Source organism: Halichoeres trimaculatus, unplaced genomic scaffold (assembly GCF_033239565.1).
Source record: "Halichoeres trimaculatus isolate MK-OKI-2021-1 unplaced genomic scaffold, fHalTri1.1 fHalTri1_scaffold_20, whole genome shotgun sequence".
NCBI classification, from domain to species: Eukaryota; Metazoa; Chordata; class Actinopteri; order Labriformes; family Labridae; genus Halichoeres; species Halichoeres trimaculatus.
The window spans coordinates 14,675,181-14,697,043 of record NW_027437198.1 but is presented as its reverse complement, the minus strand read 5'-3'; the positions used below and the strand labels follow the sequence as shown (position 1 = coordinate 14,697,043).

Below are 21,863 nucleotides of genomic sequence, written 5' to 3'. Positions count from 1 at the left end.
AAAACACACACAACAAAACAAAAAAAAAAGAAGAACTTTAAAATTCCTTTTCTTCCAAACCCTGAAAATGTTATCTTTCTATTTCTCTTTCTATTACAAGTATTTCAAGAAGTTTCAGATGTATTTCTTAGTAAAAAGCTTCGAATAACATTTGAAGAAGTGAAACTGAGTTTTTGTTGAGCATAAGTTTGGGAAGAGGCTCAGCTTGAACTAGTTTTCAGTTTACACAAACATTTTCACATACGAAGCAAAACAGGTAAGAAAACTAAAACAAGTAGAGTTAGGGTCATGACAGGTGGGTTAGTGCAACTTCTTGTTTGTGGGGTGCGAACAAAGTTCTTTGGAAAGAGGGGAGGATGAAACCCCCCCCCCCACACACACACACGAACACACACACACTCTTTGCCCCAAACCATTCATTTTCAAACACCAAATACATTTCTCAATGAAGGCTTCTGAAGACATGTTGAAAACTTTGGCCCAGTTTTTGTAGAGCTGTGGGAGGTAATACGGGTTAACCACTGTGATGCCTTTTGTGCCATCGTGCTAGATAACTTTGGTCAGCAGACTTCCTGGATTACATTTTCTTCTTCACAACAAAAAGCCTTCAACAAAATGTTAATCCAAAACCCAGAAAGTCAAACTCAATATTATTTAAGGTTAAGCCTCACTTTACCCTTTATTTCTGAAGATTGAATAATAAATCGTTGTGGTTTACACCAAAGTTGCTGAATTGAAGCTGTTTATGAACAAATAATTAAAAAAATAAAGATTTTACTAGCTCTGTTTTTTAAATGCCACAACTTTTGCACTAAAAATTTCAATCTTATGCTGATTAATTCTTTCTGTTTACTCTTTCAGCCTTTTTTTAAGAAAACGAAAAAAAAAAAGAAAAAACATAGAGGGATAATGAGATGAAATGATCCAAGAAAGAAGAGTGGATTAAGTTGTTTGTGTGTTTATTTTAGCTTATTCTGTCTCTGAGCTGTCACTGATAGTGATTCAGAGCATTTCAGCCATGGAGAGAATACATCAGAGACACCTTTGCTTGACCCTGGGTAAGACCATGTCAGAAATTTGTTTTTGTAAATTTATTAAGCAGTTTAGGTGTAGAAAATTATTATTATTATTATTATTATTTATGTATTTTTTTTCTTTAGAAGATAATAGAATGTCAAAGTTTTCAAAAGTATTGTCACTGGTTTGAGCAGGTGAAAGTGTGACATACTGAGGATACTGACTGTTGCTACAGCACAATTAAGAGAAGTTTGAAATTCATTTTTTGTTTTATTTATCAACACTGTGTTTCAGTCTCAGTAGTAGTATAGATGCAAAAGTTGCCAACCAGATCCTTCAGCGTGCTTTTTTTTTTTAGAAGTGAGGAGCAGAATAATAAGAATTGAATGTGAAAGAAGATGCTGAAGAGACCAGTCTATCCTGTGATGTTTCCATTCTATATGTGCTCTATCTCCAGGTGATCAGATAAGATTAATGGGGCCTGGGTCTAATCGGTGCTCGAGAAGAGTTGAAATTTTCCACAACTGTACCTGGGGAACTGTCTGTGATGATGACTGGGACCTAAGTGATGTCTCAGGTGGTGTGCAGGGTGTTAACCTGCAGGAGAGCTTTAGATGCTCCTGAAATGGCTTTTCAGTGAGCCGATCCTGCCTAATGAAGTGGCCTGTTCAGGAAGTGAAAGGTCTCTAGTAGAGTGTCAGCACAGCAGAATTGGGACAAATTACCGTGTTCATAATGAGGATGCTGGTGTGGTCTGTGCTCGTAAGCAAAGATTTCACTTCTTTATGTTTTGCATAAGTGAATTCTAAGTCAATGCTGCGGAAAGCTGTTCGAAAGTAGTTTCCTCCTAAATGCAATGGTTTCTATGATGGAACTGCAAACCAGATTTTTTGTTTTCAGATTTTTTTCAGTAGCCTAATTTACAGAAATGCATCAGAGGATTGAAGAGTTAATGACCTATAGAATAAACAAAGGTTAATAGTATGAAAATATGTTAAAATGGTTTGTAAATAAAAAAAAACTATTATTCTTGACCAAAAATGATCTAAAACAATGAAAAGAAAGTAAATAAATAAATAGATAAAAATAAATAAATAAATAAATTTAAAAAATGAGTGAAAATTCACAAAAATGAATAAATAAAACAACAACTGGAGATGGACCTGTGTGTAACTAATAATAATAATAAATAAATTAATAAATAATAGATAAAAAAAATAACTAAATAAATAAGTTAATAAATAAATAAATAAAACAAAAGAAATGAATCAATTTAACTTTTTTTTTTAATTACAAGGAAGAATAAAAGCGCTTTAGGAAAAAATCTGAACACAGGCTTTCATATTTCATGCATCAGAGGTTTAATTGCTCAGGCAGCACTCTTTCTGAGGTGTGTTATGTTTACATGATCAGCATAATACTCATTACACATTATTAGTTCTGAAACTAATAGCGTCAGTTATATTAATCAATTTTACAGCCTGCCCCTCAAAAGAAACCTGTGGGGCCAGATGGTCAGTGTTATCAGGAGTAAAAATTACTGTACTTTTTTTTTCTTCAGGTGGCATTACAAAGCCCAACACCTTCATGGCCCCTGTTGGTGAAATTATCTTGAATCAGAGTGTCAACATCACTTGTTCAGTCTTGTTTCGAGTCCTTGGTGGACCCCTCATTTTACGCAGGACCCCAGGTCATCACAAAGAGACTAAAACAACAACTGAAAATCCTGCAACCTTCGACATCCCCAAAGTGAACTCCAGCAGTGAAGGATCGTACTGGTGTCAGTGCAAAAAACAAAAAACTCTGGTCATCCACATTTTCCCCCAGGAGTGACTCTGTTAGTCTCTTTTTCACAGGTTAGTAAAAAGGAAAATAAATTGACAAATATCCAAACCGTTTAGAAAAGAAAGGGTCTTGTTGATGTCTGCACAGTTTTAGCTTCAACAAATTTATTCTTGACCTTCCTCTTTTTACACATTCTGAAAGAATAAAATTTTCTCTATGCTCTTTCTGTTGAAACCAAACTGCAGCAGCCAAGAATCTCCCTGATGTCTCCCAGTGGAGAGCTAGTCCTGAGTCCTAAGAGAGAATCATACAGATATTTGTTAGGATAAATTAATCATTTGTTTTTTCTAGTGCCTCTCAATCCTCTGCCACTGTTGTCCTCAGCAGCAGCTGGGATCTTGCTCTTGCTGCAAGTAGTTTTGGTGGTAGTTGGTCTGGTCTGGTCTGCAGGAGAAGACAACAAGCTGAGAAACCTGGAACCCTGTTTCAAACCCAATGTGCTCACCAGGATTCACAGTTTCTCAAATTTGAATTCACACTTTCTTCATAGCTCAGCCAAAGTTACAAACATGTTGCTCCTGTGCTTTTGTTTCAGTGGCTGCCAGAATTGAGAGACATCATAAACATGATAGGGAAGACTACATGAATGTTGGTCCAGTGAACACTGAGCAAAATCTCAACAAGGAAATAAGGAAGGTGGAAGAAGAGAATTTATATGAGGAGCCACATAGTTTCAACCATCAATATGCAGTAGCAGGACCAGAATCTAAATTAAAAGAGACCAAAATGGTCCGTTTCAGGCAAAAAGGGAAACAAGATGAGCCAGATAAAGCCTCAGACATTGATGATGACTAGGTTATCGTAAATGATGAGGATACTTTTCTAAACTTTTGAAGTGCCAACACTATTAACATGTTCTTCCTAAGCCCCCCTTTGAGGCTCCTACTCAAAAAACGTGTTCTGAATAATTAGCTTATGTACCTAAAATTACAAGCTGTGTGCATTATATTGGTGCTGAAAAGAGAATCAGATCTCCTTTAATTTTCCAATTGCTTGGAAATAAATTGCAACGTTCCTCCATTGTTGTCTTTGTAGAGAATAGTAGGCAAAGCAAGATTAAAGGGTAGACCAGATCTAGAGAAAAAAGCTTTTCAGATGGAGTTATATGACTGTGGAAATGTTTGAATAAAGAGCCCCAGCTGCATTTGTACAAATTGTCCTCGCCCTTCACAAGACAGCATCACTTAAATCAACTTCACACCGAAGCATGGCACACTTGAGGACTACAGCCAATACTGATGAAGCATAAAGAGGAACTAATGGCTATTACTGGTCTGACACGGCATTTTGACATGTTACTGTACTTGTGCGAATGTGCTTTTTCAGTAAACCCTACGACTGCAGTACTTAGGTTTAACCTTCATCAATGTGTTTCACTTCTCCTTATTATAAATAAACCTACTCTTGATTGAATTTGCCTTCACACTCCTGCTGAGAGATAAGGCATCCAGAACTCAGTGCTTGGTTTTATTAATTGTGATGCTCTTATTTCCTTTACAGCTAAAATTAAAGTGTCTACTTGATACAACCTGTAAAGCTATGAATATTTACACATAGGTTTCATATTTTACTCAAAATGATATGTTTAAGCTCTTCAATAGAATTTGAATTTTGAATTTTTTTAATTTTGAGGTTGCTGTTTTTTTTTTTTTTAACTATTGAATAAGTTTACAAAATGCAGCCACCCAGAGACGTATTCAGTGGTGTCTCTTGCATTTTAAGCTCTGTGGTTTCAAGCTGCTGAGTTCCTCTGGTGGTTGAGGAAAAAAGCACATGAGAAAGAAAGAGGAAGTATGTTAGACAGGAACGGGAGGGTGAAGTGTTTCTAGGTGTATTTATGTTGGTTTCTGCATGTGCGCTCATACTGACACCAGCTCCCTATGTGTTAGCCATGGGGAGTGGACGTGAGAAGAGCCTTTGCTGGATCCTGGGTAAGTAATATTTTAGATGCTGTTTTAAAGAGTAGGACTGCTTTTTTCTGGTATTATTTTAGCAATCAAAGACAACAAATGCACACTGTACGTGAATTCTTGAATGCATAACAATATTCATTGTAATTCCTGCAGTCACTGACTGTGAAAGGTTGTTTGGTATATTACTGTAAACAGCAAAGGAAGAAAACAGGTGATACTTTAAAAGGATATACAGTGATAACAGTGGAAATACTCTTACTGTAAATTACTTGCTGACAGTAATCCACTGTAAAGTGTGCAGCAGCATAAAACCAGGGAATTTCTATCTTTGCACTTTTTAAGATCTTGAATGTCACATTGCTCTTCTTTTTCCCCTTCCAGCTTGTTTTCTCTTGAGTTTTTCTCCACCCGCAGAAGGTCAGTCCAGTTTCTTTTATCAGTTTCCCTTACTTGTCATTTTCAATTCCCAAATAAAAAATATTGTGGTTGCTTACAAAGCTTTATTTTTCCCTGAAAGTTGGATCTGGTTCTGCCCTTGGAGGGATGAAGTTTAGCACAGTAGGACAGGTGCTTTACTGATCTAAACAGCATCCAAAGAGCTGTCTTTTTGTACTTTTGGGGCTTTTGGTGTGTGATGTTAAAATTAAGACTTTCCAGTGTACTTGCTAGTACCAAAACCTATGTGTGCGAGTTTTCCAAATACTCCTGAAGAGGAGATGGTTTGACTCAGGTTTGCTGTTGTTCCTGGAGGAGAGGGTCAGATCAGGAAGTAAAAGGACTCTAAAGGAGCCTGATACACCCCTTACAGTCTGGTAGCAACACCTGGTAACTGTGGCAGGGATCTGTTGGCATTTGACATTTTGCTTTTGGTTTTATTGGGATATATATAAAAATGGTTACAGGAAATGCCTGCTCTGTAAGTAATGTTTTTTTTTTTTTTTTTTTAAATCTTGTTTGACAGGTTATCAAATCAAACTGGTTGGAACGGGGTCTAGATGCTCAGGAAGGGTTGAAATCTATTATAGCAGTTCCTGGGGAACAGTATGTGACGATGGTTGGGACTTAAATGATGCTGAGGTGGTCTGCAGACAGCTGAACTGTGGGACTGCAGTAAAGATTGCTGAAGCAGCTGCTTTTGGTCAAGGAACAGGCCCAATCTGGCTTGATGATGTGTCATGTTCAGGAAGTGAATGGTCCCTACCCGTGTGTGGGAACGGTGGATGGGGGAAGCATAACTGTAATCACAATGAGGATGCTGGTGTGACCTGCTCAGGTAAGCTGTGATGGCAACAACATGTCTTATGTTTGATGTCCGAGTGTGTCAGATGACACCTTTAGAGATGACAACTGATTAAATGTATATAGAGGAACAATAGTTTAAAGATTTAGGTCTATTTAAGTCATGAGTGAGCAGCTACCTTACTCACTTTTTCACCATTTGTGTAAAACAAAGAATATGCCTGAGACAGTAGATATTTCTGGAGAGGTCCTAGAAAAAAAAAAAAAAAAAAAAAAAAAAAGAAGTTTATTAGAAGGGTGATTATTATAGGATCATTTATTTGTAACTCTTTATTGATTGTATTCTTGTGGTTGCCTACTATGCTTAATCAGACATGGATGATAATCAAAAACATGTACAATTTAAATTAACCTTATTTACTAAATACTGTATTTTTTTCAGCCAGCATCCAAAAGCCCAGCATTTCTAAGAATCCTATTGGTGCAGTTACCTGGGGTCAAGATGTCCAGTTCACATGCTCTGTTACACCTGATGTCTCGGTTGGCACAATGGTTCTTTCAAAAACCCCTGGCTCTCTCAGAACGACACAAACACCAAATTCTGGCTCTGCCACCTTCATCATCATTAAAGCAAACTTTGACCACGAGGGGTCCTATCAATGCCAGTATGAGAAAAGCAGTTCAAGTCAGACTTTCAGCTCCCCACTGAGTAACTCTGTCAGGCTCTCACTTACAGGTAATTTTATGAAAAAAAACTGGCATCAGTCAGCTTATGTAGTTATCTGATAAGCTTAAGTTCACTAACTACTTGTCCTTGTTTCTCTTTTTGTAGTGAGTTTCCCAAAGCCCAGCATTTCAGTGATTCCTGTGGTCACCTGGGGACGTGCTGTCAGCATCACCTGCTCTATCACTACTAAGGTTTTAAGTGGCACATTCATTCTGACAAAAACCCCAGGCTCTTTCAGAATGACACAAACACCAAATTCTGGCTCTGCCACCTTCAAGATCATGAAAGCAAACTTTGACCATGAGGGGTCCTATCAATGTCAGTATGAGAAAAGCAGTTCAAGTCAGACTTTCCGCTCCCCACTGAGTAACCCTGCCAGACTCTCACTTACAGGTAATGACAAGAACAATCAATGAAGAATGCATTTAATGTATTTTTTTTTTGATGATTTTACATGCAACCACAGATATATTTTATGGGCATTCAAAGTTTGCAGCAGTTATTATGTCAAATTTTTCACCATGCTCACAGACAAAGTTTTTTAATGAAAAAAGAGAGCTATTTTCTTGTCTCTAGGAAAGAGTGAGGTTATGCCAGCTCCGCTTGGTAGAGAAGCACTGCTTGGCTGTTACGAGTTAACAACACTACTTGCTTTTAAATATCTAGAGCTACACAACACAATGCAATAAGAACAACATCATATTTGGGTACTCCAAGTCAGACAATGCTACTATTAGCATTTTGCCATTTCCCAGCTAAAATTGAATAATCGTTTTGTGTGCCTTTAAGCACTTCCCAGGAAACGTTATCTACTTTTAGATTAAAAAAAAGGGAAATAAACTCTGTTAATAAGCAAAAGAAAACAGCTAACCAGCAAACTGCTGAGTTCCAGCCACTCCCTAGCTAATATTAGCCGGCTTTTTGATCAACACTGGATGTTACTGAATCAGTTAAAGCTAGCCAGTGCATACCTCTAGTCATCAGCTACTTTCTTGCTAACATTAGCCTGATATTTGGAAGAAAAATCTTCTATTTAATAAAACTGACTTTTTATTGAATCAGATAAAACAGGATGCTGCATACTACCAGCCTTCGAAAATTTGCTAACTATCATTAGTCTTCTTTTTAATTAAAAGTAGCCTGATGCTGACCTTTAACCACTTCCTAGCTAGCAAGAGCATACTGTTTGAGAAAGATGTGCCATTACAAATCAGATAAAACTATCATAGTCGTTTTAGCCTCCTGAAACTTCTAAGCTAACTGTAAAGTTAGCTAAAAGTGGATGAATACTGGTGGTCAAACTATAGCTAATGGTTTATGAAGTATATTGTTTTGAAAAAAAAAAGACATTTTTTTCTTTACAATTAAAATTACCATTGTGATTTAGATGCTAAAAAATGTGGAAGCAACTAATATCAAAGAGGCATCTTGCTAGCAATCAACCCATACCGTGTTACTGAAAAATATATTTGTGTCATATGTATGAGAAAAAATGTGTTAAGAGTACTATCAGCAAAAGTACCACATGAGAAAATGACAAGCAAAATTTTCCTTCATTTTTAGCATCAAGACAAACAGTGTATTAGGCAACCTTTTAGTATCATAAAGTTTTTTTTTCACTTAAATTTTTAATTTGTGGATTAAAGAAAAACATGCTGTTTTCACCCAAATTGCAGGACGTTGTTTGATCATAGGTTTTCTGTAAATTTACAGATAAATGTTAACTAATGTAGTTGTACAATGTGCTCTCCATATACAAGTTATCCAGAAACTTGTAAAATTTAATTTCTTTAAATGAACAGTGTTTTCTGTTGTTTTCTTTTTTCTTTTTGTAGTGAGTTTCCCAAAGCCCAGCATTTCCACGATTCCTGTGGTTACCTGGGGACGTGCTGTCAGTATCACCTGCTCTATCACCACTGAGCTTTTGAGTGGCACATTTATTCTGACAAAAACCTCAAGCTCTTTCAGAATGACTCAAACACCAAATTCTGGCTCTGCCACCTTCAAGATCATGAAAGTGGACTTTGACCATGAGGGGTCCTATCAATGTCAGTATGAGAAACGCAGTTCAAGTCAGACTTTTCGCTCCCCACTGAGTAACCCTGCCAGACTCTCACTTACAGGTAATGACAAAAACAATCAGTATACAATGAATAAATAGTCCTTTTTAATAATGATTTAAATGTAACCATACATATATATCCGTGTTTTGATTCAGTTTGCAGCAATTCTTACATCAAGCTTTTTGACATGCTGGCTTATAAAGTTTTACAGTGAGAAGGGATATCCGAGTTTTTTCTTTGCCAAAAAGGATTTCTTGTTTAAATTTTGCAGTATTGGAGGACAGTCAAGCTGAATTGGCAAAAAAAAAAGAGACAAGAGAGTTTAAGAAAAATAAATGGATAAGTGACAACATATGAGCTAAAGGCCAAAACATGGGTTAAACTGCTTGTGTTAACAGTCTTCCCAACCCACATGCAGCAGTTATTCTGCAGTGGTCTGTTCAAACTTGATAGTCTATTAATAAAATGACAACTGAGGTTATACTGCTCTGCTTGTTAGATAATCACTGCTAGGCTTTTACAAAGATTTGCTTCCATCACAAGACGCATCTCAAAGCACCGGGCTGTAACACCAAATTTATACCTGGCTAATGAACTATGGCACAAACTTGCAAAGATGGCCTTTACCTTACCTAGTTAAAATGTACCTGGCATAAAGTTGTCTCGGACAAAGAAAAGGAGAAATAAAAAGAAGATCAGATATCCTTATATTTTTCTAAACAAACAAACCTTGTTTAGAGTCATGTCATCACGACAGGGTGCCCATGGTTCTGGCCAAGGGTTTCCTAGCAATCAACTACAAAAGGTTGTCCTTACAGCTTGAAAAAAAAAAAGGGGGGGGGGGGGGGGGGGGGGGAGAGGGGTTGAAATTATTCATTGATAATTAAAATACAGCCATGCATACTACATAGGTACTAGAAACTAAGTTGCAACAAACAGGTAAAAAAAAAATTGAGTTTTTTTTCAACTTAAATTTTTAATTTCAGGTTTCAAGAAAAACATGCTATTTCATAATCAATCACATAACTAATTTGACCATAGGTTTTCTGTTATTTAACAGATGAATGTAAACTAATGTAGTTGTACAGTATGTCTCGTTATACAATTATCCAAAAACTTGCAAAATTGAATCTTTATCAATGAACACTGTTTTATGTTGTTTTTGTTTTGTTTTGTTTTTTCTTTTTTTTAGTAAATTTCCCAAAGCCCAGCATTTCCACGATTCCTGTGGTTACCTGGGGACAAGGTGTCAGCATCACCTGCTCTATAACTACTGAGCTTTTGAGTGGCACATTTATTCTGACAAAAACCTCAGGCTCTTTCAGAATGACACAAACACCAAATTCTGGCTCTGCCACCTTCAAGATCATGAAAGCAAACTTTGACCACGAGGGGTCCTATCAATGTCAGTATGAGAAGAGCAGTTCAAGCCAGACTTTCAGCTCCCCACTGAGTAACTCTGCAAGACTCTCACTTACAGGTAATGACATAAGCAGTCAAAAATAAATGTAGATCATATAGTTGTACAGTGTCCACTATATATAAGCTTATTTAGAAACCTGCAAAATTTAATCACTATCAGTGAACACTTGTTTTTTCTTTTTGTAGTGAGTTTCCCAAAGCCCAGCATTTCCACAATTCCTGTGGTTACCTGGGGACAAGGTGTCAGTATCACCTGCTCTATTACAACTGAGATTTTAGGTGGCACGTTCATTTTGACAAACACCTCAGGCTCTTTCAGATTGACTCAAACACCAAATTCTGGTTCTGCCACCTTCAACATAATGAAAGCAAACTTTGACCATGAGGGGTCCTATCAATGTCAGTATGAGAAAAGACATTCAGGTCGGACTTTCAGCTCCCCACTGAGTAACTCTGCCAGGCTCTCACTTACAGGTAATGACAAAAAAAGGCAATGAACAATGTAAACTAATGTAGTTGTACAGTATGTGCTGTTATACAAGTTATCCAGGAACTGGTCAAATTAAATCTCTAATAGTGAACACTTTTTTGCTTGTTTGTTTGTTTGTTTTTCGTTAGTGAGTTTCCCAAAGCCCAGCATTTCCACGATTCCTGTGGTTACCTGGGGACAAGGTGTCAGCATCACCTGCTCTATAACTACTGAGCTTTTGAGTGGCACATTCATTCTGACAAAAACCTCAGGCTCTTTCAGAATGACACAAACACCAAATTCTGGCTCTGCCACCTTCAAGATCATGAAAACAAACTTTGACCATGAGGGGTCCTATCAATGTCAATATGAGAAAAGCAGTTCAAGCCAGACTTTTCGCTCCCCACTGAGTAACTCTGCAAGACTCTCACTTACAGGTAATGACATAAGCAGTCAAAAATAAATGTAGATCATATAGTTGTACAGTGTCCTCTATATATAAGCTTATCCAGAAACCTGCAAAATGTAATCACTATCAGTGAACACTTGTTTTTTCTTTTTGTAGTGAGTTTCCCAAAGCCCAGCATTTCCACAATTCCTGTGGTTACCTGGGGACAAGGTGTCAGTATCACCTGCTCTATTACAACTGAGATTTTAGGTGGCACGTTCATTCTGAAAAAAACCTCAGGATCTTTCAGAATGACCCAAACACCAAATTCTGGCTCTGCCACCTTCAACATAATGAAAGTGGACTTTGACCACAAGGGGTCCTATCAATGTCAATATGAGAAAAGACATTCAGGTCAGACTTTCAGCTCCCCACTGAGTAACTCTGCTAGGCTTTCACTAATAGGTAATGACAAAAACAATCGATACATTATGAATAAAACAACTATCTTATTGTGTGTTTGGTTCTCATTTGCACACACTGTATAACAAGGCCTGTGTATTTTTCATCTCTTCTCCTTAATCCCAGTGCCACTGCAGCAGCCAAGCATCTCCCTCACATCCCCAAACGAAGGGCTGATCTGGAGTCCTGAAGGAGCAGAGGTCACCAGGGGATACAGCTTCACCTTCCTTTGTTCCATTAACTGCAGCTTCCCCGATGGCCAGTTCTTTCTCATCTCATCTGATGCAGACACCGCTGTTATTAAGTCAGCAGTCAACCACTCTGCTTCCTTTATATTCCCTGTAGCTGAATATAAACACCAGGGCAACTACAGCTGTGTGTATGAGGTTGAGCTGTCTGGACGAAGATTTAACTCTACAGGGACAGCGCCAACCAGGATTGTTATTAAATGTAGGTAGACTAATGCTATGAATGTTAAAATTTGAATAAGAAATAAAGATAACTGAGATGATAGAGATGGAAAAAAATGCAATATCAATGCAATGGATAGGAATAAACATGCTTGGATATACTTATCGGTTGTTTTCCCTTGTAGCGTCTCTGTTACTGCTGGTGTCCTCAGTAGCAGCTGGGATCGTAATCATGCTGGTTGTGGTGTTGCTGGTGGTCTTGGTACAATGCAGAAGAAAAAAACAAGCCAAGCAGCCTGGAACCCTGGACCAAACTCAATGTGCTTACCAGAACAGTTTAAATTTTATTGATGCATACACTCTCAAAGATATTCTTTGAGTACTCACATGTTGTTTTTAATTTTTGTTTCAGTGAATGAACGATTGAGGAACTGTTACGACAAAGAAGAGGATGAAGAGAAGTATGTGAATGTTACTTCACTTGTATCCAAGAAACCCAGAGACCAAAGAGGAGATGGAAAAGAAGATGATGTTTATGAGGAGCCAGAAATCTTCGCTGACTTCTGTCTGAATTCAAAAATGAGCAAAGTCAAGGAGATGCATTTCAGAGAAGACGACCAGAACGAGGAAGAAACCAGCGATGAGGATGACGACTATGAGAATGTAACAATGTCTGTTACCGGAGCAACTGTGGACATTTATGGAGACCAAGAGGATATTTATCAAAACCTTTGAGATGTCCTTTCGTCAGCATTGTTTTATCACCGCACGGCCCTGCGTCTTTGATTAAAGGCAAATCATTCCAAAAACTAGAATGCTGACATGCTGAACCCTTACCCCTTATAGCATCATTAGCTATGTGGTTTCCATTGTGGAGGAATATCATATTCATTCTAACGGGCCAAGAAAAATAGGAAAAGTTAAATATTTTGATAAGGATGAAGGGTTAGAAGTATGAAAAGTACAAGCACACTTCTCCTGATAATGCAAAACAGTATGAAATTAAAATGGTGAAAATTGGTGAAATTTAGAAGGAGTAGCAGAACAAGAAGAAGTGTATTCAAGGTGTATGTCGGAAAGCTGTGTGCTCAGCATTTCAACATAATCAGTGTCAAATGGTTGAATATATAGAGTAAACAATAATGATTCAAATAATGTAAATAATGCTACATTTTTTTTTGGACATACAAGCCAAGGGAAGACAATAGCTTTGTAAGCCCCAAAGGATGACGCATCATGACTTTGGTAATTACCTGAGTTTAGCTAGCTCAGTGCAGTGACTGAAGTTAGCAGTGTTACTTAAAGGTGTAGTCAGCTGTCTGGGAGAAAATTAGTGGAGCGGTTGTTGATAAACAAATTTAGACCTGCCTCTCTCTTCGTACCCCACCCCTGGCTCCATGCCCGAAAGATGATGGACGTGCATCGTCATGGAAACGACCGTAGAAACTGCGTAGCTGACCAACATGGCGGAGGCCGGACCAGCGAACGCTCAAGGGTCAGTTCGCTATAGTACGTGAAGCCGTATTAATTGCTTTGAAAGTAGTAGTAGTGTGACGAGTTTTAGAAGTATTGTAGCAAAAGATATTATAATATTTAGATATTTAATATTTTCGATCAAAGACGTGCAATGCTCCACAATAGAAAGGCCCAGTTTGTTGCGCTTGCCTTTGAAAGAGACTTGACCCGCAGATGTACGACGGAGTGGGAGGACGCTGTCCTCAGGAGATTTAGCTGCAACACTCACCGGCTCCAGCTGTTTTAACGGTATTTCTATCTTTAGCTCGCTACTATTATTTGGGTTTCGTGGTTCTTTGATTGTTGAATGGTGTTTGCTGTCACCTGTCATAAAGCCCCTGTTTAATTATGTCTGACACAGACTCTGGGTTAGCACACTGCTAAGCTGCAAAGCTAAGGTAACCGTGACTCGTCAGACAACAGTAGCCACAACTCGACTGCCATAATTGATAACATCACAACAACAGTTCATTTTGGCAGATTAGATTAGATTAGACAATAAGATGAATGCCCGATGGCTGTTACTGCTTTGTGAAGCACCACAAAGCTAATCTTGCTTACCTGTCCAGCAGAAAGACAGCGACATCCGCGTCCGTTTTCAGCTCTGTTAAAATCGCAGAATTCCCTCCACCGTCAGAAAGCCACACCAATGTTGACCCGGGTCTTCCCTCCATTATGGCCATAGACCTTCTTTATCATTTTGTGCTCTTCTGTCCTTTTTTTGGGCTGTTTCGCGGCCATTGCTACCGTTAGTATCGCACTGCTTTCTTACGTTAACAGCGCACGCTACGCAACATACTTCTCCCCCTCCCCCGTCTGTCTGATCTGCGCATGAGTATGATCCATCCCCTGGGTGTGTGGATGTGTACCCTGTTTTGGGGGCTCGGTCCGAGCCACAGTATTTACCTGCTGAAATTCAGAGCCAAGGCTGTGTATTGAATCTGGACTTTTTTTCAACACGCTGTCAGTGATGATATCTTGTGGATGCAGAGGAGAAACACGGCGATTTTGACAAATAATGCAGATTATACGATTGCTGACCACAGTGTTTCCTCAGGATTTTGTACTTTAAGCTATCTCCTAAGACTAAGAAGCAAAGATATGGTGTACAAAGTGATGTATATTAAGTTTAAATAGTTGTTGATAGTTTTTAAGCAGCTGTCTTGTTATGGTCATTGGTGTTACTCTACTGCATTTATCTTCTTGCTCTCTGCCCACACTGTGTTGTAGTAATGTTTGATAGTGATGCCCCATCAAGTTGTTTAACATCATAAATTGAACATAATTTTTTTAAAATTCATTTATTGTCATATTTTTATATTGTTCTTGCTGTGCCATAACTTCCCTTCCTGTTTTTAAATGCGCCATGAGTTGTTTTGTGTGCCAATGTTTAAGGGTAATGTTTACAAAATATCTCACTGTTAGAACATTTTACTGAAATAAACATGCAGAATTCAGCTTGTGCTTCAGTTTGTCTTTTTGTACATAATGTAAGCACATCAGCAGCTATGACCATTGGGACTTAATAGAGGAATGGTCTCATAGAGCCATAAGTAAAAGCCAGATTTTGCTGAGTGGAGTAGCCTAATGATAACCGAGTAGTAACAGCTGCAGTATCTGAAGAAGCCATCTTGTATCCCCCTTTCTATTTCGGTCCATGCATCCTTGACACACTTGTCTATTTTTGCTTTAGCTCTTGCCATGACCCAGTGTTTATTATCTACTCAACTTTTTAATCAGATTATGTCTTAATCTAGCAAACACACACCATTGTTTTTGTTTGGATCTTACATAATTATTTCATGAAGGAAGTGAAGTTTTTGTGAACTTTTTAGCCGATGGTATGAAGCTAGTTTTACAGTACAAGCCCTGGATAGTCTCAAATAGTTATGACACAGGCTCCTTGTAATGTGAGCCAGTTTCACACACACATGTAGCAAGACTGTGTGAAATGTTGGCACTATGAGCTCATCCCTCAAAGAAGCTGGGGTGAAGCCTTGAAACCTGAGACAAGACCAGCTCTGTCACTGCTGGACAACTTGCTTGTTTCTGAACAGCTGCTGAGGTGCAATTCCCGGCATTGAGGAGATATCGTCACAAGAAAAAAAAAATGTTTTGTGTTATTTTTTTTCTCAAAGCCCAAATGATGGATCACTAAAACATATGATAGCTTTAATGAATTTAAGTTTGACTGCATGGTTAAGAATAGTAAGTCACTCCCTGGCTTCATATTTAGCCTAAATATGAGAATGATATTGACGTCTAATCTTGACCTCACACTTTCAAATTGGTGACTGACAAGATTTCACTTGTTTATCATTCATACACTTTCATGCTTGATAATCTAAAATTTAAAGTATATGTTCATATTTCATTGCTTTGGGTATTTTTAAGCTTCAGGTATGAGCTGCTTACCCTCCTCTAAACCTTTTTTTTAAAACTGTACACTCCTGAAACCTGTTCCTGCATAATTTATTTTGAAATGAAAGTTAAATATAAGACTGTGATGTTGGTATGACCACAAACCCAAACAGGATATGACCATGAGCTGTCTTGAGCCTTTTGATAAGTTGCTGGTCATTCCTTGCAGGCTCATGCCAACAAACAGCGGTGAGCTCATGGGGTTTAAATAGTACTGTGGGAGGGGCTCCAGGACAGCTGGGATATATAAGGATGGGAAACACATCTGATGTCACAAAGTTCTGCACAGAAGACCCAAAGAGAGCAAAAAAAAACCCTCTGACAGTTTTCAGTTCTCATTCTCCACCTGAGCTGAGAGATCTGAGGATTCAAGGAATCTACATCCAAAATTAAAAGAGGATAAGAATCACTACAAATTTCTTTTTGCCATGATGTCACAGCACGCAGCCTTGACAAGCCTCTTCGGTGATGACCCTTTCTTCAGACCTGAGCAGATGCTTTGGCCACTGCGCCACGAGGCCCTCTCCCCTCTTTCCTCCCTGCAGCAGGACTTCTTCAACCGGAGAACTAAACTGGCCGACAGCCTCCTGAGGGAGCTCCATGATGGGCCTGACTTTCTTGGACTCTGCCGGTTGCCTTTCACTTCACACTCTCTGGCCAGGTAGGAAAATAGCAGCATTTGATCTTAAATGTAGATATAATGTAATTTGTTGATGTTTGTGTTTACCCAAATCTCTTGTTGAGAGAAAGTGAAGTTAATGTTTTCCCACTGTTTATTGCAAAGCTCATTAAACTACAGAGACTGTTGAGCTAAAACTTGGTTCTTTGGATCAAATTAAAGAGGAGCACATTTCCATCCATATTTTAAAAGTGTCTTTAAAAATTAAACTTTTGAACACTGTAAGGAGACCACATCCTGAAGGTCTTGGTGTAGTTGTTTTTGGTATCTATGCTACGACACATGACTATGATTCAGCAGATTTAATACATGTCCTTCTACACATCCATGAAGTCACAGACCTGATTCTGATTGAGCTCATTTTTCCCCTCCAGGCTCGGTGAAACTGAGCAGCGAAGAGAGACCTCCAGCTCAGAGCTCCAAAAGGAAAACAAAGATGACCTCTTAGTGACCCTGGATGCTCGTGGTTATTCCCCAAATGACATCACCGTCAAACTGGAGGGTCGAAGCCTGGCCGTGGTTGCCATGAAGCAGGCTGGAGCGGAGGAAACCCAGTCCCACTCCTCATCTTCCTCCTGCGCTGCCTTCTGCTCCTCTGCCTCATCAAAGATGGGATTTGCTCAGAAGATTGACTTGCCGGCCCATGTTGATCTGTCTGGCCTCTCTTGCTCCCTGATGGATGACGGACAGCTCCGAATCCATGCCCCTGCTGCAGCCAAGCCACAGATCTGTGAGGAGAGCCAGGTGCCTATTCGCTTCAGGACATCGCTGGAGTTTCCCATCACCAAAGACAAGACAGAGGAAAACACAGATTAATGCATTCCAATACACACATACACACACACACATACACACACATACAGTCACATTTTACAAAGAATATAAGATTTTACTCCTGACAAATGATCACATCCACCCTCCAAAAAGACTTTTTATTGTGAGTAAAATTTATGTCAACTAATTTAAATATTAATCATTTTTGTAATTATCTATGATTTGTATTGACTGTTAAAAAAATAAAATTTTATTTTCTGCTGGGTCTGATGGAATATATATTTTTCTTTGTGACCACATGATGGTGCCAACAACCCACAGATAGGATGAAAAAATAAGTAGAAGCACAAAAATCAGGGAAGAGGAAGCAGAATGTCTTAGTGCATACTGTAAGTTATGGAATGTATGGAGTTTATTTGTGTCTTTTATAACCACTTCGGTGTTTAGAAGCACTAAAAAGATGTCAGTAGAAATGCAAAGGGGTACACCAAAATATGCAACTGGAAACAGATCACCATTTAACTGAAGAATGATTACAGTTTTTAGGGGTTAAACCAGATCTGAAAGTGAAGCTTAACTACCGTCCTGGGATCATAATTTTACGTAAGACAGGAAAGTCATTCAGGTTGAAAAATAGCATAAAACTAAGCTGATACATTACTTAAGCTGATTTTTGCATTTGATACAGAGGTACAACACTGAGGCAGTGTTTGAGCTTCCCGCAAACATAACATAATCTTCATTTACAAAATCTTACCAAAAATAAGTTTAAATAAATAAATAAAATGAGAGCAAATCAGGATGAGGTTAGAGACAGGAGAAAGCAAAGTTTATCACGTCCTACCCATGTCATTGAAATTTCAGACAGACATTATCAGTATTCTGTTTGCTACATTAAAGCTTCAACTTGTGCTTACCTCACCTTTTAAGGACATTTTGTGGTTACAGTGACGAACAAAAACAGCTCTTATATGTTATGAACCCTGCCCTGAGGGTGTCAGTTCAGCGGAAAGATGAAATCAAGATGTTAGAAAACAGGAAGGGAGATGTCACAAGAAAAGAGTGTTGTTAGAGGCCTTAGTTCAGCAAAGTAATGGTGATGAGTTGACCCTAAGTTTGTATTTGGTAACCCCTGAGTGAAGACAGGAGAATCTGTTGGCCTCAGACTTACTGTTTGTTGGTCACATGTAATAATCAGCGCTGGTCTCTCACTGACAGAAGCTCATCTCTCAAGACCTCTGGCAGAAAGAGCACACCTATAGAGTTTATTTCCCACTTTTCTTCTGGGCTGACGAAACAACACCCTTGACATGGAGATGGTCTTCTATGCATCCATCTACTATTGGACAAAAATGTAAACAAGTGCGTGCCAACAGGCACGTCTCTTCAGAAATGTGTTATATGACGTGTGTGTATGTGTGTGGCTCTCTCAGACGAGTAACTAGAAAGGAGTAGGAAAGAGGAGGGAGGAGGGGGGAAAGGGTGACAAGGATGAACCAGGTTATTGTTCTCTTAATCAGTAAAATGACCTTGCCTCTGTACAGTGGAAAAATCTAAACTCAAACTTGTCAAACAAACAATGTGAATATTAAACCTTATGAAACAAAATGAGTGAACTCAATGACATTAGAGACATAGTTTACAAAAATTATAACATACATCCAGTAAATACAACCACAAGTTAGTGAAAGTAATCTTAGTAATGCTATAATAATAATAATAATAATAATAATAATAATAATAATAATAATAATAATAATAATAATAATAATAATAATAATAAAATAAAGAAAGATCAGGATGAAGAATAAAAACTTTAAAAAAGAAAAAATAGGTGATGTGATGTTGTCTGTTAAAATCAGTAAGAAGCCTAGCTGCTGCATTTTGCTCTACTTGGAGGCAGGAGAGGGATTTATGGGAAATGTCTGAGAAGAGGGAGTCACAATAATCATATCAATATAAAGCTAAATCTGTAGAAATCATCATTTTCTAAGCACACAATGCATTTCAAATACAACTAAACTGCTTCTACCTTCAGTTTCAATATTTCTGTTTATTGTTTTCATGTCATTTCAACAAATACTTTCATGAAAATGTCCTTTTTGCCGTTCTGATAACCCAAAGCTGGGCAAATAGATGAGAGTTATCATAAGCATCAATAAGATACCAGAACAGACTAAGACAACAGCACCATCTGCAGAAAGTTAAGATATACTACAACTTAATGAAACGATCCTAGCACTTATAATGATACAGTCAACTGTAAGGACTGCCACAAACACCACTAGTTTGTTGGTTGGTTTTACCCATGGTTATAAAGGGGTGCAGCCACCAGGGGTGGCACTGTCCCTGGGATCTGGTTTGCCACCCTGCCTGGTCACCGCCAGTGGAGCTGTGAGTTTGACTGCCCAAAGCTCCAAAACCTGAACCTCATGGGCTATCAGGAAAACCAAGTGTTTGGATGATTTTACACCATACAATGTAAATTATTTTGGGCAAATAAAAAGTTAAGTCAATCATACCTCAGCTCACTGTTTTTTAATAAAATCTACACTTGGCAGGTTTTTTTTTTTTTTTTTTTTTTCTTTTATGGACTTGGTCTCTGTGATGTCACCAGTCTATTTCTGTTACAGCTTTTTGACGCCTTTTGTTGGTGGGGGTGCTATTGAGCCTCCTCACCAACAGCTTCAAGACACCCACCTGTCACTCTGTATCTCTGACTCAGTAAACTTGTGATCTTAACATCTTCTCAACTGAAAAAACTATTAACCCTGTATAGTATGTGTTGCTAAAGGAATGAGGTAGTAAGACCTAAGCTATATTTGTATCAGGCTGTAAATTTGTTTTTTTTTTTTGTTTTTTTTTTCCATTGTAAGTCGTCTTTCTTGGCTTGGTGTGGATGTAGTTTCCAGTCTTTCTGTAGCCACCCTCCAGTGGAGTCTCAAAGAACTGCATTTTTTTTTTCCACTTCTGTATTGCTTAATTTCTTGCAGCCTGGATTTAACCTTTAACCCTTTATTTACCAAGTATCCTTTATTTATTTATTTATTTATTTATTTTTAATTTTGTCTTTAAAAGAGTCAGAATCCATATTTTAGGAGTGATTGCTTCTGGCCCTTTTATTCAGACCAACCTAAGCTTTCAATGTCTGAGTAATATCTGGCATAAATTTATGTTGAGACAAAGTAACAACAATTTAAAAATTATATGCCTCGAGTAAATTCAAACCCTTGTTTTAAAAAAAATAACAAACAAACAAAAAAACAACAACAACAACACACAGTTAGGTATAGACCTACAGTGTGCAGAAATGTCTATCAAAATCTAGCACTCAGGTTCTAGATTGAATCTGTCAATCAGTGAAGTGATGGCTCCAGAGTGATTTTCCTGAATTAAGGGAACATTATTCCTAATAGACAAATCTCAGTTTTTGAGCACAAGTTTTGAATTTATTGAGAAAGAACAAATTTGCACTTAAAGGAAAAAGATTAAGAAAATAACAACTGACCAGAGAAACAGTACCAGTTATTCAAAAATATACTCTTTTTAATATCACACTCTGAATTGAATGAGTGTTTTCTTTGGATATCCAGTGTTTGAGTTTTTGCATGTGTATAATAAAAAGCATTTCAATAAAATGTTCCAGCTCCTACAACATGACATGCCCCTGAGTTAGGACTCTTCGGACACAAGCACTCTTTGTGGTGAATGCACATTTTCCATGACGACAGTTATACGGTCATAATGATGATGGATTCTCCAAGCCACTGACGGGGTAAACTTGGTTTCTGCCAGATAGACTCCCTCTGAGGAGGTTGCTGTTTACACTGGCAGCTATTGTGCTCCGAAATTGCATAACTCCTCTCTTAATAATCTGATTTGTGCTTTCATTTGTGCCAGTCTTGGGGTTCTTTAGGATGGTTCCTCACAAAATACTTAAAAAAAACCCTTTCCTACTTTCATGCTACTGAGAGAAAAAAACAGGTATGTAAACTTGGTATTATTGGAAAGTATACTATATTCTTTGCTTAATTTGTCTCGTCAATTTTTCTTTAAATTTGAGATACATGTAAAACCATTTATGTCCAATCTATTTTTCACCCTAAGTGTCATGAAACCAGAAAAGCTACACCAGCAGCAGGCAAAAGACAAAAGTTAACAAGGTTTCCAAACCACCACAGTGTGGTTTGCCTCTAGTGTTTCCCATACTCCCTATTTTCAGTTAACTTCCTTGTTGTTGACCCAATAAAAGCCATCTGCTCACCTGATACATGTCACGATGATCAGTATAAGTGTGGAAAAACTTAGCTGAATGTTGTCAGTATGTCTTCACAACATTAAATGATAATGAATAAAATGAAGGTAAAGGAAGACCTACCTAACGGGATAAAACAGTAACATAACAGAACACTCTGGGGCTTTGGGCCATTTCTTTTTAATACCACAACACTGCCTGTGACTACGCCCCACTTGACTAATACTCCAGCGTCACAACAACATCGGTGTAAGCAGCAGTGAG

The 21,863-nt window shown here is 38.1% G+C and overlaps 2 protein-coding genes across 2 annotated transcripts; both read left to right on the top strand.

The window, feature by feature from the left end:
- The first annotated feature begins 8,710 nt into the window (after positions 1-8,710).
- LOC141809364 (uncharacterized) lies at positions 8,711-16,367 on the top strand. Its single transcript, XM_074696354.1, has 5 exons — positions 8,711-8,864; positions 11,672-11,995; positions 12,141-12,275; positions 12,368-13,719; positions 16,332-16,367. Exons 1-4 carry the CDS (start codon positions 8,711-8,713, stop codon positions 12,688-12,690), a joined length of 936 nt encoding a protein of 311 aa, XP_074552455.1. The 3' UTR covers positions 12,691-13,719; positions 16,332-16,367.
- On the top strand, positions 16,185-17,504 carry hspb9 (heat shock protein, alpha-crystallin-related, 9). Its single transcript, XM_074697122.1, has 2 exons — positions 16,185-16,552; positions 16,945-17,504. Exons 1-2 carry the CDS (start codon positions 16,320-16,322, stop codon positions 17,384-17,386), a joined length of 675 nt encoding a protein of 224 aa, XP_074553223.1. The 5' UTR covers positions 16,185-16,319; the 3' UTR covers positions 17,387-17,504.
- Positions 17,505-21,863: the final 4,359 nt, after the last annotated feature.